Raw genomic sequence first — 16,564 nt, 5'->3', positions numbered from 1 at the left:
GATGAAAAGATGGACTTTTTTTTTATATATATTTAAAAGAAAACAAGAATTCATATTAAAAACAAAATTGAATCTAGACATTTGCAAATTAATGCTATTCATAATGAAGTTCTAAAAATAATATTAATATTGAATCAGATTCTGAAATTGAAATTGAAAGTGACGATGAGAATAATAATTCAATTGATGGAGATGATAGTGCATTTGATGTGACTACTTTGAATTTGCTTTTTTCTAATAGTAATCTAAATCAATAAAAAGATAAAACTTTTCAAAAATATATGAAGCTATAAAAAAAAACTATGCTTTGTATTATTCGTTTCAACAATGTTTTAAAACTGTTTTATGAATCTTGCATTAAACTACTTTGTAATTATTAGAAGTGTAATACAAGTAACGTCCAGTGGAAAATATTACTACGGTTACTCATAGTAACTGAACAATGAAAAATGCTAAATCGTGTATACAGGAAGTTTAGTAATCACATGTCATAAAACTTAAACGTAGTGCAAGTTTGTTGCTGGTCAGAGTGACAATTAAAAAAGTCACATGGTAAAATGAAACAGGTTATAATCACATGTCTCGTGTTTTTGTTTTAAATGAAAGGCTGTTACACTATTTAAACTTACTCCATCAAGTATTTTATATAAAAACAATAGAAGTAAAATAAAGATATAATTGGTAACTTTTTTTTAATTATTGATCTAAAACTATTTCCATTTAACATTTGAAGGAGAACATATATCCCACTGACCGTTATTTACAACAACAAAAAAAAACGCAGTATTTTCTGCTATCTTTGAAAAAAGTTTGTCGTATTTTATAGAAACCAGACAGGATAAATATAAAGCATACAGTGTGGGTATGTTATTGGTATTATGCTGACCATTAGTGTTCAAAATGAAACACTGGAGCTGGGTTTTGACAATCGCTGTAGTTTCAGGACATCAATTAGGTAAACATATCATTTATTTAGGCAATAGTAGTTTACCGATGTTCAGATTCCATAAATCGATTAAGATGATATAAATCTTGTTATCAAGTAAAATCTGTAGGAAGTGCATGGAATTCAAAACACAAAAGAAAAAAAAAAAGAAAAAACAAACCCAGACAATTAATATTTAGACAAAACAAAGGGTAATTGATGTAAAAATTTGATCTTTATGAATATATAAAAATCAGGAGATGTGGTATGATTGCCAATTAGACAAATTATCCACCAAATTTTATAAACACTGGATTTATGTATGCAAAGATATAATAAAAATGATGGGTTATGATTACCAATGAGACAAATCTTCATAAGAGATCAAATGACATAGAAGATGACAGCTAATTAAAAAGGTCACCGTACAGCATTTAAAATTTAGCAAACCCAATGTCTCATCTTTAGAAGGCCCATACATATATATAACGATTCAAACAAGAAAAACTAAAGGTCTGATTCATATAAAAAAATTGAACGTAAAACATATATGCCATACAGAAACAAACTACAACCACTGAAATACAGGTCCCTGACTTAGAACAGGCACATACAGAGTGTTAGGTCGAACAAGTTTTCGAAGGCTACAGCGATCCCCTAACCTGGGACTGGTAAAACAACAAAACATATGAACAACCTACAGACATCAATTGAATTTAAGGACCTAATTCATCAAAGCAGAAAATCACGGTATTTATACACCTGCACAACAATAACGACACAAAGCACTGATTTGAAAATATTTGCAGCTAAACACAGCTAGTTCAAAGCCAATAACACCTGATAAAAAACCTAAAAACTTAAATGTCAATTAGTACACATACAACATCTGATTAATTTATTAGGAAGATCAACCTTTAGTTCGTAATTTTTTGGGTGTTGTTGTTTGTCCTTTCGTCGTTTTATCGACAGGTAAACAATGCATAAAATGCGATTAAAACCCTTATGGTACTGAATTGTAATCTATGTTTTTCAAAGTTCATCGATACTCTTGATATATTTCTAACAAAATAGTCAGTTATCATTCTTTTAAATCCTATCCATTCAATGTCAATATATATTGATCAGATATATTAGTTATATATATATTATTCTGAAAACCGCTGTAAATACAAAGGTACACAGAAGAACATAAACTTTATACAATATTAAAAAGGTACATATGTTGAGGAAATAAACAATACAATAGAAAAACATAAATACGTTTACATGCAAAAAATGTGCAGTGTATAGATAAGGAAGACATTAAAATATGACAGATGGCCAGGGGGAAAAGGTTCAATGAGAGAGTTAAAACATGATGTGTATTGACATTTTCCACTTTGATTTAAAAATTACACAAGAAAGATTTGTCGTATAAATCTATTATTAAAAATTAGGTCCAACTAATGATGTTATGTACAATTACGAACAAAGGAAGATAACTCCAATTCGAATTTTCTTATCTGAATACAATTCATTGTTTTATTTAGAATTCACCCATTTTTCAAATACTCAGCAGCAACCCTCTATCAAGGAAATTACGATAAGAATTTTAAGCACTTGTCATCAGCTGATGATAATGAATTAACAAGCTTTAAAATGTCTTTACCTGAAAAAATGTTAAATAATCCAAACAAGAGAACCAACATACAACAATCGTTTTTTTTTTATGATCAACAGTAATAAACGACAACGACAAATGATATTATCATTTATATTCAGATATTGTTGTTTAATCCAAAACAGTACACTCATTTAAGGAGGCTCGCGGGTCTAAATATTTTTTTTTAAAATTTAGTATAAGATTTCGCTATATTTTTCTATAAATTAACTTTATCTTATACTTAATAGAAAAATGAAATAAAAAATGGGGTCACCGTTCATTTACGCTCACAATCTGCATTCGAAAGAAGCATACATTTTTGTTAATTTCCTTTTTTTCTGTTGAACTAATAGGAGAAAAAGCAGTAATATCGAAATAAAAAAGAAGCAAATTACAGATATCGCTTAAATTTTACAATTCTTTGGTTTACGTACAGCTTATGGGAAACAACAATAAAAAATATAGATCATCGAAGAGTTTAAAAAGATATTTCAATTTAAATGCAAAAAAATGTAATTTTTGTACCAAGGGAGATAATTTGGAGCTTTTTAAATGGTGTCTTCATTTAAAAAGTCACATGGGGCCAACACGAATTGATTTTTGGGAATGATTTTTGTACCATAAGATAAAGTAACAACTACTAAAGGCGATAAATAAAATTTGTAATGAAAAATAAATGTTTAATTTTTTACTGAAAATCTTATACCCGCGAGCCTCCTTCACGACACTCTTTAAACTGTTTATATGGTTGATCTTGTTGTTTTAGACAGTTTGAGAGGTTTGAAATGTTTAAAAATATATTTTGTGTTTTTATGTTTTCTCAAATGTTGGGTTATCAAACTTTAAAACTTCTCAGGTTTTCGGAAGCGGTATAGATGCTCCTTTGTTCCCTTAAAAATATACTACATATTGCTTACCATACTTTCATTACTTTCTTAACAAATTAAATGAGAATTAAGGATTGAAGCAATAGGAGAATAAGAGCAGAAAAGCACTTCCTTTCACAGTAAGTCTCAGAGTATTTTAAAAATTAAAAAGGCATTGTCTTATGTGACCCAATTAGAACAGCAGCTAAATTCCTAGACAATTTTCAACTATGGGTGGTTGATGTTTGTTTGGAATATTGTGTTATGGGCTATTAAAATTCGTACCGTGTAATTTCTATAATATTGTATGTATCAAAAGTAGATGAAAAGAAAGTACAAACTGATTTTCTCATTTGTCCTTTGAACATATGAATTTAATCTTCCACGAGTTTTACTTGCAGGGGAATATATCGATACAGATTTGTTTCTAGACGAAGGAAGCTCTGTCATTTTGAATTGTTCCTATATAGGGGTTGACAGTGGATCTTGGGTTGGTCCAAATCGATATTCCACTTCTTCCGAAAAAGGAAAAGATGACCCAATGCCATTTACAGATGGATGTGATTTGAATCCTCAGTTGACTGAAACAAACATAAACGTTATTCGTAGCAATATTACTAACAAATGTTCCTTAGAAATAAATAATTTCTCTATAATTGACGAAGGTACATACAAATGTCAGAGCGTCAAGTTAAAAGATCACGTTTTTAACGTTTTCATAAAAAGTAAGTACCAATGTTTTATCATTTGTATAAATAGGAAAAATAACAGTTGTACAAACAAGAACTGAATTTAATATTATAGCAATTACAAATGTTTTGTACTCCGCTATTAAAACTATACTGCAGAATCAAATCAAATGGAAAATCGTTAATTTTTCTTGATGTAAATAACTTGAGCGATTTCGTTAAGTTATCAGAAAAGTACATTTATCATCAATGTTATCATATTCAAGAAAAGAAAACATTAAAAATAAATCTTAAAGTCATTAAACAAACAATTATTTGCTCATGTCTAATATGCGAAAACAAACAAACTAAATTAAGATAAACATATCTGCTATACTAAAAAACATGACATTTTTATTTCTAATATACAGGATTACCATCCAATTTGACAATCGCCACTGACAATGAGAATCGAAATTTGACAGTTGTCGAAGGACAAAATATCAGTATATTGTGCCAGGTTCACAGTGGAAGGCCAACAGAAAAAGTTAAATTGATTATAAATAACAAGATAAGGGGAAATGGATCAAGATATACGTTTACTCCTCAAAAGTCCGACAACAATGCGTCGGTTATATGTGAAGCGAATAGTAAAATAATGGAGTTTCCTCTGGTGAAAAAAACTCTATTAAATGTTCATTGTAAGTTTGTTGAACGTATTTTATTTAATTAAGTGACAATAAAATAAATGGATATGTTGTCAATTGAGTAATTATTGTTTTAGTTTTTTTTAACAGTTATCAAAAAAGCTTGATTATAATACAGAGATTAAATCTTATTATGTACTTTTGATATAAAAAAGCTGCATAAAAAAGGGGACAACTTTTATATTTTAGTTAAACCAACTAGTGTTTGTACACTAGAACCCAAACAGCCGATAGAAGATAGGCATGCACAATTATGTTGTGTAGTTGAAAGTAACCCAGCATCGAATTTTACATGGACTATGGCTAGTGAAAAAATTCTACGACCTCATGAAACAAACAGGAGTTGTCTGGTTTGGTCTCATATTAACCGGACACATGATGGACTTTATGGTTTCCTTGCTGAAAATTATTTAGGCTCCTTTAATGTAACAATGATGGTCCAAGTTGTTTGTAAGTAAATTTTATACTTGTACTTATCATGAGTGTATTTATTTATTTGGTGTCATCAAGTGTTTACAGAATTTAACAGCAGTATGTAAAATAAATACACCACTTCGTAAAATCCTAACGCACCTGATTACGCCGAGATAACGACTTCATTTCCTATAAAGCGTTCATGTACATGTACTCACATTCATTCCGGGGTTGCAAAAGAATGTTTATGAAGGACTTCAACTACAACATTAAGGTGTTGTCAATTAATATATATTTTAAAGTTTTCTTTATTTTTGGGAATTGGGAAATAAAAAATTGTTGACTTCTGATTTTCTAAAAAAATACTTTGAACTCTGCCAAAAAAAAGTACATGTTTTTTGTTTTGTTTTTTGAATTCTATTTTTTTAAACCCGGATGAACCGGGTTGGTGTAATTATTTACACCTACGAAATTGACTAAATAACTGCAGGAGTATTGTTTTATAATATTATATGTAGTTATCTGGCTTTAATCAAGAGTGTCCAGAATTTAACACCAATGTGGAAAGTGCATACACCCTGGGGTCAGCGTTCCTTTACCCTTCGTTATACTGGAATGTGAAAAATGAAAAATCTAACAAAGTTGAGGTGTTTTTTTTTCACAAGGGTAATAAACCGGTGATAACATGATTCTTGCTGGAATAGCATGTATTGTTAGTTACTTTGAGTTCTCTTGGTGAGTATTCAATTGAATGATCCACTTTTAAGATGCAAAACCTACTCCACGTTCCTTTCAATGAAACTCAATGAAGTTGTAAACGTAGAATACTTCTCTTTAAAATTGAGAATGGAAATGGGGAATGTGTCAAAAAGACAACAACCCGATCATAGAGCAGACAACAGCCGAAGGCCGCCAATGGGTCTTTAATGCAGCGAGAAACTCCCGTAATTTGAGGAGTCCTTCATCTGGCTCCTAAACAAATTTGTATACTAGTTCAGTGATAATGGACGTCATGATAAACTCCGAGATATACACAACAAACTCAAATAAAAAATCACACAGGACTAACAAAGGCCAGAGGCTCCAGACAGGCGCAAAAAAAACCTACCCTATACCTCTAGCCAATGTAGAAAAAACAAACACACAACAATACGTACAGTAAAACCCAGTTTAAGAGAAGTCCGAGTCCGATGTCAGAATAGGTAATAAAAGAAACTAAACAACATGAACAAAATGACAATAGTACATAAATTATCAAAGGACTAATAGCAGTTACTGACAGGTCTGTTTATCTAGTATTTTATTGGTGCATTGTCCTGGAAATAGATAGATTACTATCTGTATAGATAACTACCAAACTAACAAATACCGGCCATAAAAAAACCACATCTTTTTCTTAAATGGCTTTTGTTTCCAGTTCAAAATTTTTCTGTGATCTTATTTTTGTTAAAAACTATGAGAAAGTGGTTACCTTTCTTACATGCACATATTAAAAAAATCACACAAAAAACTTTAAACTAATGAAATACTCCTTTGTTTTCATTTCAATATAATTGATTTCTTTATAATATTTTTCAGCTAAACATGCGTTTAACAGTTTAAACGCTAAATATTTTGTTAAACCAATGATGAAGTATCGGACTGTACATACAACATCAACGAACCCAGTTGAATCCTGTTAAAAAAGAGCAGGTTTTGATCCTCGGCCTCTTAACAGTATTTTTCAAATATTTCTACAGCGACTTTTAGAAATGATTTAATTTAAAAAAAAATATTACGTTTTAAAAACGTTTATCTAGCCTAACAATACATTATTCCAGAGATAGATGAACGCCATATTTAGACACATACCAATGCAAATGTCAACGGAAATGTGCACATGGAATCTATGTATTTATAAATTATCGTTGATCATGATCATGAGTTGAGATGACCAATGATAATCTGTTTATCGCTATTTTACCTATGACGACGTTGTCAATTTCAATGTCAATTTCGTTAGCAACGCCACGTGGCCTCCTTAGTTTCTAGCGATAATTTTTTCCATCTCAAGCGAGAAGCATGATATGTAAATTATCATAACAAAAGATCAAAAGAAAGATGCACAAAATAGCGATAAAGTTAGATATACAAACAATTTAAAAATTTCTTATTTTTGCATTTAAAAGGACATTTTGAGAGTTACTTCTATGTTTTTTTTTTAAAGCAGCCCGGGTAGTATGGAGTGAATTGATTTTTGTTTATCTATTGCTTAAAAGGCATGTGTTACGTTTAAAATTCAATGCAAAATTTGAAAAACAATACTTCACAAAGCACGAAACAATGCAGGAAACCAGTTTGATAATGCTGTATTAACACGTATATTTCATAAGAAGTCGTCATTCATTTGCATTCGTAAATACATGTATTATGTATCTAAACGTAATCAGGAGTGTACATAATTTTACACTGGTGTTGAAAATTTGTACACCCTGAGGAACATCTAAAGGTTGTGTGTATTTACAACACCGGTGTAGCATTCCGTACACCACTGATTACACCAACATAACGAATCTATTTTTTTTTATTTTACGTCCGTTTACTTTTTCGGGAAAAAAATAAATCTTATGACAAACTTCCGCTTAACATTTTTCAACAACAACTCTTGCCATTGGACGATGTTTGGATTTGTGGAATGTTAAAGTACGGAGCTACGTTCGGGCAAAACCGGTGTATAGAATAAGTTCTACGCTCATTGAATGTTGAGAACCCTTGCAACAGGTCTTTGAAGGGTTTGGACGTGGCCTGTTGCATGGCAAAATGTCTGTCCATATCCAATATACGCACATTTTCAGTGGCAGTCTTAATGTCCTGACTTTTCTTCCGAAAGTCCTCTTGTACAGGACCTACTTATTAGATTTACAGTTAATTGTTCTACATATGCAGGACACATTTGGCCTTTGATAATTTAAAAACAATTAAATAGAGGCTAAGGTTTCACTCTATCAGGAAAACCAGATCTTAGATGGATAAAGTTGTTTTATCAGGTCTTTTTGGTCAGATCGCATAAAATTATAAAATATTGTTTTCATGTCCTATTACATATTCTAGTCAATCCAAACGTCACAGGTCTACAAATGCAGCATTTATATTGTAGATGCACCTGTATTCATTGGTGATGATATTATTCGATATGCAAAAATTGGTAAAGTTATAAGCATTTCAGCTGTATTTTTCGATATACATGACACACACATTAATGCTTCTATCGAATCGAGAATGAATGTAATAAAAAAAATCGAAATCAGATGGGTTAAAGTATGGAGGATTTTACATGGGTCAAATATGACACTGAACGCTTCCGAAGTATATTTTCAAGTAGATCTGATGACACGGAAAGAATTTAAAGTCTACATTCTTACAGTCTGCAACTCATATGGATGCAGAGATATCAAAGTGGATATACGAATGGACAACTCCAAACTTCACGGTATGCTTTTGAGTATGTCGGTACATGTAGATGATTTGTGTGTCATTAACATTAATTTTGTCAATTGTATGATTATTTAAGTATGTTAAGTAATATTGGTTATCAGAAGAATAAACAATAGTACTAGCAAAATAGTATAGAGAATGGAAATAGGAAATAAGTCATACAGATAACAACCATACCAAAGAGCAGAACACAGCCAAGTCACCAATGGGTCTTCAACGCAACTAGAAACCCACACACGAAGGCGGACTTCAGCTGACCCTTACACAATAATGTGTACCAGTTTACTCACACCACTGTATTTTTACATCTTCACATGATTATTCGACAGAATATTTGTCTTCCATCTATACACAATCTATATTGCAAAGAATTTTACAATCATCTTAAAAAAGTATTGAAAGAGATTGTTTTAAAGATACGTATAGAGTATTATCGCATGAAAACGAAAAATATCTAACAACATCATGAAGATGCCATGGATATGAATGCAAACAGAAATGAAAAGTATACACCAATGAGACAACATCCGAATGAAAACAAATAAACAAACAGAAAACAATACCCATACAAAAACAAATCATAGCAACACATAAAGAGAACATAAGGTCTTCAACACAAGACAAGGCAGGCCTTTGTTAAGTAAGATATTCTAATCGTATATCATATTTTCTCAAAAAGAACATCGATATATGAAGACAAATCTAGGCTGAAATTCTCTTATAAGTTTTACTTTTGAGTCTTTAATAAGTTATACTTTTAAGAGCTTTTTTTTTATAGAAAAAGTGATAGTTGTCAATACATACGTGTGTAACAAAATTTTATACCAATAAACTATTAATTTTTACTTCATGTAGAAAATACTAGAAGTAAATACCTAGACGTAGAAAAAGTGCTTACAGCATTAGGAGTTTTATCTGTTCTTGGAGTTGGAATGATTGTTGCATCTGTAATATGGAAAAGAGGTAAATCTGTCATATGAAAAGTGACCATTGAAGCGATACATTTAGCTGCGACTGTAAGATTCTAATCTTAATTTAACCCAATCAGTCATAGTTATCTAAATATCTGGCTGTTTTATTCATTAGGTTTTGACTTCGTTTTCTCTATCTACTAATCTAAAGAGACAAAACAGCTGCAAACTATAACAAAAAGCCACATAGAAGGAATCATTTGTAATTAAAACCCCCAACACCCTCCTATTTGATATTTTATTCCGTAAATAACACGAATCAACAAAACTATCAATGATAAAAAGACTATCAAAAATCTCTTGTATAAAACATTGTTTTGTAAGGACAACAATATTTATGTATGACCAAATACAATCACTGACAGGGTACCGAACTTATGAAAGCTGCAGGAGTAAGTATACATAGATTGTTTGGTCATTGGATCTATTTCTTGTCAATCTCGATCAATACATTCGCCAATCGTAATATAAAAATCAGGGCAGAAAGTATATTACACTGGTGAATTATTTAAACATTAAAAACATCGACATACCGGAACTTTACTTAATAATACCGTAAGATGTATAAAATCAAATCAAACAGTTTATTTTTGTTTGCGTAGCCACAGGGGCAAATATTTTATGCACATATTCAGGCTAACGCCAATTAACAATTAGTTAAAGAGATAACATCAGAAAAGTGGATGGAATGTGGTGAATGGCAGATTTGACATTGCCTTTAGAAAAAATGAATGACAAATACAAATGTTACAACTTAAGAAGCATCCAAGCAGCTGTTATAATGGTTCTTTAATGTGGTCATTTTTATAAATTTCCTGATAACAAAACTTTTTGGAATTCTGGATCCTCAATTCTCTTCAACTTTGTACTTGTTTGGCTTTATAAATATTTTGATATGAGCGTCACTGATGAGTCTTATTTAGACGAAACACGCGTCTGGCGTACTAAATCATAATCCTGGTACTTTTGATAACTACTTTAACGTATGAACAGCGTGCCACATCCTGAAAAAGGCATATGACTAAAAGCAGACTGAAGGTACATTTCAAAGGGACACAAGTTATGAGATAAGGAAAGAAAGGAAATTGGACTGTTTAGTTCAATTATTAATGAAAGTGAAATAAAAATTCGCTTTTAGCAGCTGATTTCATTCAATTTGGTCTAAAAAAAAAGCATCACTAATGAATGATTCACTTGCAAGTGAATAATTTGACATGTCACCATTGAAAGTGAAACAAGGGTGAACGATTTTATTGACCGACTTAAAAAAATCAAATTGCTCGAGTTTGCTATCTATTCGTATCTATGTTTATGTTTACAACGGGTTATATAGTTGTCTTTGGGAGGTCCCTTCGATGGTTCATGAGTTGAAGTCTAGACTAAAATACTCACAAAATGCTAATTTTGAGTTCATGCATCGCAAATTGTTTATTTTAGATTTTTTTATATACGTTTTAGAATGTTATAAGTCTAATATGATTATTCAAGTAAAATCAGTGAACATGAATTTGACAGAGAGTGCCAATTTAAAATTCTTTAAATGATATTGAAAGCGGCATAGTACTTTATGCAGTAAAACGGGCGATCCTATTTATGAATATTGTCAAACGGGTAAAACAAAGATTTGTTTATGCACCTGCACAATTTTGCACAACACAGATGCTCGATTTCCTAGTGGACAATTTGTGATTTTTTGGAAGAACAAATAATAGGTGCCCTCATGAAAAAGTTTGAAAGCCAAACGTAATATCAAATGTTTGAGGGCATGGTAATACAAAGGGATAAAATAGAACAGCCAACGTCGTCTTGACTCAACTTCGCCCGAAGGAGTTACAACCCTAGTTCTAGAAGAATTTAAACAATTAAATGAAGAAAGCAAAAAGATTAACACATGACCCAACAATGGCAGAAGTAATAATTATAAAAAAGAGTATGAAATTCTAATTTAAAGTCATATGAAACTTCAAATTAAAAAAAAAATGATGCATATGTTTTTTTTAACAAAATTAATAGTTTTCATTATTAAACTTATGTGACGAAATTTTTACAATTTGTTTCCATTTAGAATAAGTTTACTTTTTTTTAAATTGCTTGCTTCATGGATGCAATGCGCATACACATTTTCCGTATGCAAGTAACCTTAGCGTGACCCTCTCGTAAAATCGCAATACGCATGCTTCTGTCATTAAAATAAACTATTATCTGATTGTAAATGTTATACATGTGCTCAATATCCATGCTTCTTTGTTGATTGTTTACTATAAGGTGACAATCGGTAACCTTCGGCTTCAAAACACGACAATTAATAAACTTGCATATTTTCACATCCTAACAGACAGAGAGAAACAAAAATTGACGATAATTCGATATGTGTGCGTAACAATGATAAAATCGTGCACAGAAGACTAAGTTTTTGATATATGCATGCATTGGTTCAAGAATTGGATAAACTTTATTTTTCACCAGTTGCTCGTTTCATATGACTTTAAGGTATAATAAATGAAATGGTGCATATCATGATTTCCTTGATAGAGGATTGCTGCTCACAAGGAAGCTATTAAACCAAGAGTTCCAAATGGTAAAGTTGAAATCATCTATTATTGAATTTTACGGACGCCATTACGAGTTGGCTAACCGTTACGGAATAACCGTTTCACAGATGATATCGGATATGTTCCTAATGTCGTAATTACAATACCTTTCCCTTTTCATGAATGTGACCTTCCTAATTAGACAATTTACCGGATTTGTAAAAATATAAGCAACACAACGGGCACACATGTGGATCGGGATCTGCTTACCCTTCCGGAGCACCTGGGATCACCCCCAGTTTTTGGTGGGGTTCGTGCTTATTTTTTAGTTTTCTATGTTGTGTCTTCTGTACTATTATTTGTCTGTTTGTCTTTATATTTTAAGCCATGGCGTTGTCAGTTTATTTTCGATCTATGAGTTTGAGTGTCCCTCTGATATTTTTCGTCCCTCTTTTTTAACTTTGTAAAGTTAATTTGACGTATACTGCAAAGATGCAAAAAAAAAAAACAAAAAAAAAAAAACAATATCAAACCAGGAGTTTAGAAGAAACTTTATATTTTGATTAATCAGGTCAATCAGTAAAGAATCGACTGTACCAGTCTACAGAGATTGTGAATTCAGACAACCCTGCCCATGTATTACAAGCACAAACTAATGGGGAACATGTGTATGATGCATTAGTATCAAGTAGTCAATCTGAACCAACTAGGAATGATCAAAGTAATATATATCTAATATGTGTTAAATTTAATATATCAGGTCTTGATGCCAATTCCATTGAACGGGATTTATATTCATATTAATGTCTGTGTCGCAAACATTGAAGCAGGGTTTTTAACCGCACGTCTTTGTCCACCAGTCCTGTCCCTTTCCGTCTGTCTATAAGCTCGTCCTTTCGTTCTAAAGATCTTGGATACAAAAATTTATGGTCAAAATTTTCTTCTTTGGAAGCAAGTGATTTTATATTTGCTTTGCACTTATATAATGTTGAGTAGCAGCAGGTATATTTGTAGTACATTCACTTCCTGTTTCCAGATAGTTAGAACACTCATCGTACAACGAAAATTTTCTTCAAGCTTTTCTTGTGTCCTATGAAACCTCGGAATGATTTTATAATTGATCTGCAGCCTCTAATGTTGAGATTTTTTGAATAAACAAATTAAGCATCTATCGCACAGCATTTTAATACTTGCGAATATTTGAAATTTTATTACACACATTGTACAAATCTGTTTTTGTTAAAAAATTTCTTGTTCAATGAAATTGAATGATCAATAATGATTCAATATGATATTATCTTAATCAATTCTATGCAGCGAAACAGGTTCAAACCCGATATTTTACTTGTTTAAAACTAGAGGCAGTGGTATTTTCAATCAGCGAATACCCTTCCGTTGAAATAGATTAGACGGAATTTAAGGAATATAAGGGCATTCTTTGAGTATTCGAATAGAGCAAACTCCAGGTCCAAGAGAGGGACCACTTTCTCTTTCTGTAGCAAAATTTGTCCAACCGATTTAAAAAAAACCAACAACCTTTGATTAATCCGAAATACCCCCTGAAAACGTTTTTAAATTTACAAAAAAATGTAAAAAATCCCAGATACTCTTAAAAGAAAGACAAACGCGCACAATTGACTAAAAATAAAAAAAAAAATCTACCTCGCATTTTTTTGTTTACCGCATTATTTTGCTTGTCGATATTCACTCAACCGCACTTTCTATGGGTTACCTTTTTTTTTTTATACCTATGACGGCACAATTGTATATTATAATAATAACGCATCGTTGTCAATATAATGAAATTTGATGCGACTGTCATACAATTGAGAGGTTTAGCGCTATAAAATCAGGTTCAATCCACCCTTTTTTTTTTTTTTTACATAAAAAGTGCTTGTACCAAGTCAGGAGAATGACAGTTGTTGTCCATTCGTTTGATAAGTTTAATCTTCTGATTTTGCGATTTGATTATGGACTTTTCGTTTTGAATTTTCCTCATGATTCAGTATTTTTGTGATTTTACTTTTGACTTAATTTGTTTTACAGATTATCTATCTGGATCGCAGCTGAATTACTCAGAAGTAGTCTTTGATGCAGGATATTCGTCCAATTCGAACATCATACATGGCGCTTATGACAAAACAATCTATTCAGAGATTTATTTAGCACCCAGTGCCAGCTTCAATCAGGACTCTCGTGATGCAAGTAGTTAAGAAGACTTTATTTACATAGATGGAATAGTAAATCCCGAGAGAAAAATGAAATAAAATAATCAAAATGGTTCGACACACATGTTTCAAAGGACCATTTCAATTTCCATGAGTTTACGCTGTTTTGTCATCTTTATGTTTGAATGCGTTCTTTTATTAAGAATATGTTTTTCTATAGTTTAAATAAATGTCAATGTTGGGTTAAGGTAAAAAGATTTTCATTTTTTGGTATATTTTTTATAGAAAGTGTTTTTCTGTTTGAGATTAAATGAACATGTACATTTCAAATATTTGGTAACATACATCATATATGTGACATGATTCCCCCTCACAGTATAGTATAGAAAACTAAATATATGTTGTTTAAAATATCTAATGACTAAGTGAAAATATCTCAAAAAAAAGAAGAAGAAATAAGAACGACTTACAATGAATATACTGCGTAACAAAACTATAATTTTATGATTTATTATATTATATGCTTATTTCTAGATGTATTGTTTGTGTTTTGTTTGTATATAAGTTACATGGTAGTTTAATGTATATATGACAATACAGATTTGTAGGAAACAATGAGCGAGTTCTTCAAAAAAATTAAAAAACCAATGGAAGGTGAAGCAAGAAGGAGTAAATAATTTCAAATCAATCCGCAGGAGAAAAAAACTCAAATAAAATATATGTCGGACAAACAAACGGTAAAAATTATGTCAAGAGTCACCAGGAAACAAAAAGGTAATGGACGTGCTTCAATATCTTGTAGTGTTAAATATGTTATTGTTAGGTGTCCTTACTAACATAATTTTAATAAAGATGATATAAGAATAAAAAAGAATAACTATAAAATTTCTAAATTCTGACCGGTGAGAACATATATAAATAAATTAAGACCAGTTATCTATTCAAAATACAATTCCTTATAATTGAATATAAAATTGTGCAAAGCAAAAATAAAAAAAAAACTAAAGGAGGGTGGTCGTGTATAGGAAACCGAGATGATGTAACATATATGAATAATTTTAGTATTTTAAATAGCATGTACAGCTTTATGATCATATATAAAAAAAATAAAGACACTATTTCATGCAATGTAGTTGTAATGTTATGAAATGTAAATTGTATAGTTATTTAAATGTTTGTCAAAAGACCGTTAATCACTGATTTTAAATAAATCAATTCAATTAGGGTAAGGTATCTATAGTTTTTGTGTTTAAGAATGTATGAATTGCAAATTCGCCTTCACCTATCAAATTGTATAAATATTAATATCAATGAACGTTTTAATAATCAATCAATATTAGGATGATACATAAATTACATCAACGGTACCAATTTTTCTGAACCAGATGCGCATTTCGACAAAACATGTCTCTTCAGTGATGCTTGTCACAAAGAAATACAACTATTTTTAACTGCTTTACATCAAATAAACAAATCTGTCTGATATAATATCGATTGTTATGTGTTAGCTTTTATTTCAAAAAGATACGTACACACTCACACACACAAAATGTTCCACGTCAATTTAGTTTTCTTTAATCTGAATCAAATAACATTTAATTAAAATATGTGCTATAAAATATTACATATTATTTTAACTATGAGTCTGGGAACCAACATGAATGAATATATGATCTAAGAATGAAAATTATTTGGTATTATTTTTTTTATTTAAGACTTAACAGTTTATGCTTAAAAAATTATGAAGCCTAATTATTTCAACTGAACACATTTCCAGAGCATATGCGCATTTCAAAATTTATTGATTATTGTAAAGAAATCTTCAGACAGTGATGCTCGAGGTCAAAATAATTAAAAATCCAAATCCTTGCTTACAAAATGTAATCAGAGTAGGTAATTTAAATTTTCTATTGTGATTGGATTTGGCTACATGTAAATCATCCTCAGTCAGTTTAAATTCATTTATCAATATATATTTTGTCAATAACACAGACACTACTATTACATTATACGTCTTAGTTAAAGTTACATATAGTATATTTAGTACACTCAAAAACAGTTTTTCTGTATAATATTTGAAGATTAGTTGTGAGATTTTTCTTTTTTTTATGAGAGTATCCGGGATGCAGATGATGCTTTCTTTAGATGATACATGTATGTAGAAGAAGTAACAAACTCTATATTTGTCCATTAAT

General features: G+C 30.7%; 1 protein-coding gene across 1 annotated transcript; it reads left to right on the top strand.

Annotated features, from left to right (window-relative positions):
- The first annotated feature begins 801 nt into the window (after positions 1-801).
- Positions 802-15,370, top strand: LOC139523836 (uncharacterized). The gene is made up of 8 exons (XM_071318165.1): positions 802-955; positions 3,838-4,161; positions 4,536-4,805; positions 5,001-5,261; positions 8,362-8,694; positions 9,555-9,662; positions 12,773-12,922; positions 14,248-15,370. The coding sequence occupies exons 1-8, from the start codon at positions 901-903 to the stop codon at positions 14,412-14,414; spliced, it is 1,668 nt and encodes a 555-aa protein (XP_071174266.1). The 5' UTR covers positions 802-900; the 3' UTR covers positions 14,415-15,370.
- Positions 15,371-16,564: the final 1,194 nt, after the last annotated feature.

The sequence above is a fragment of the Mytilus edulis genome, chromosome 5 (genome assembly GCF_963676685.1).
Source record: "Mytilus edulis chromosome 5, xbMytEdul2.2, whole genome shotgun sequence".
In the NCBI taxonomy this organism is placed as follows: Eukaryota; Metazoa; Mollusca; class Bivalvia; order Mytilida; family Mytilidae; genus Mytilus; species Mytilus edulis.
The sequence above is the reverse complement of the archived record's forward strand: the minus strand, read 5'-3'. Positions and strand labels throughout refer to the sequence as shown.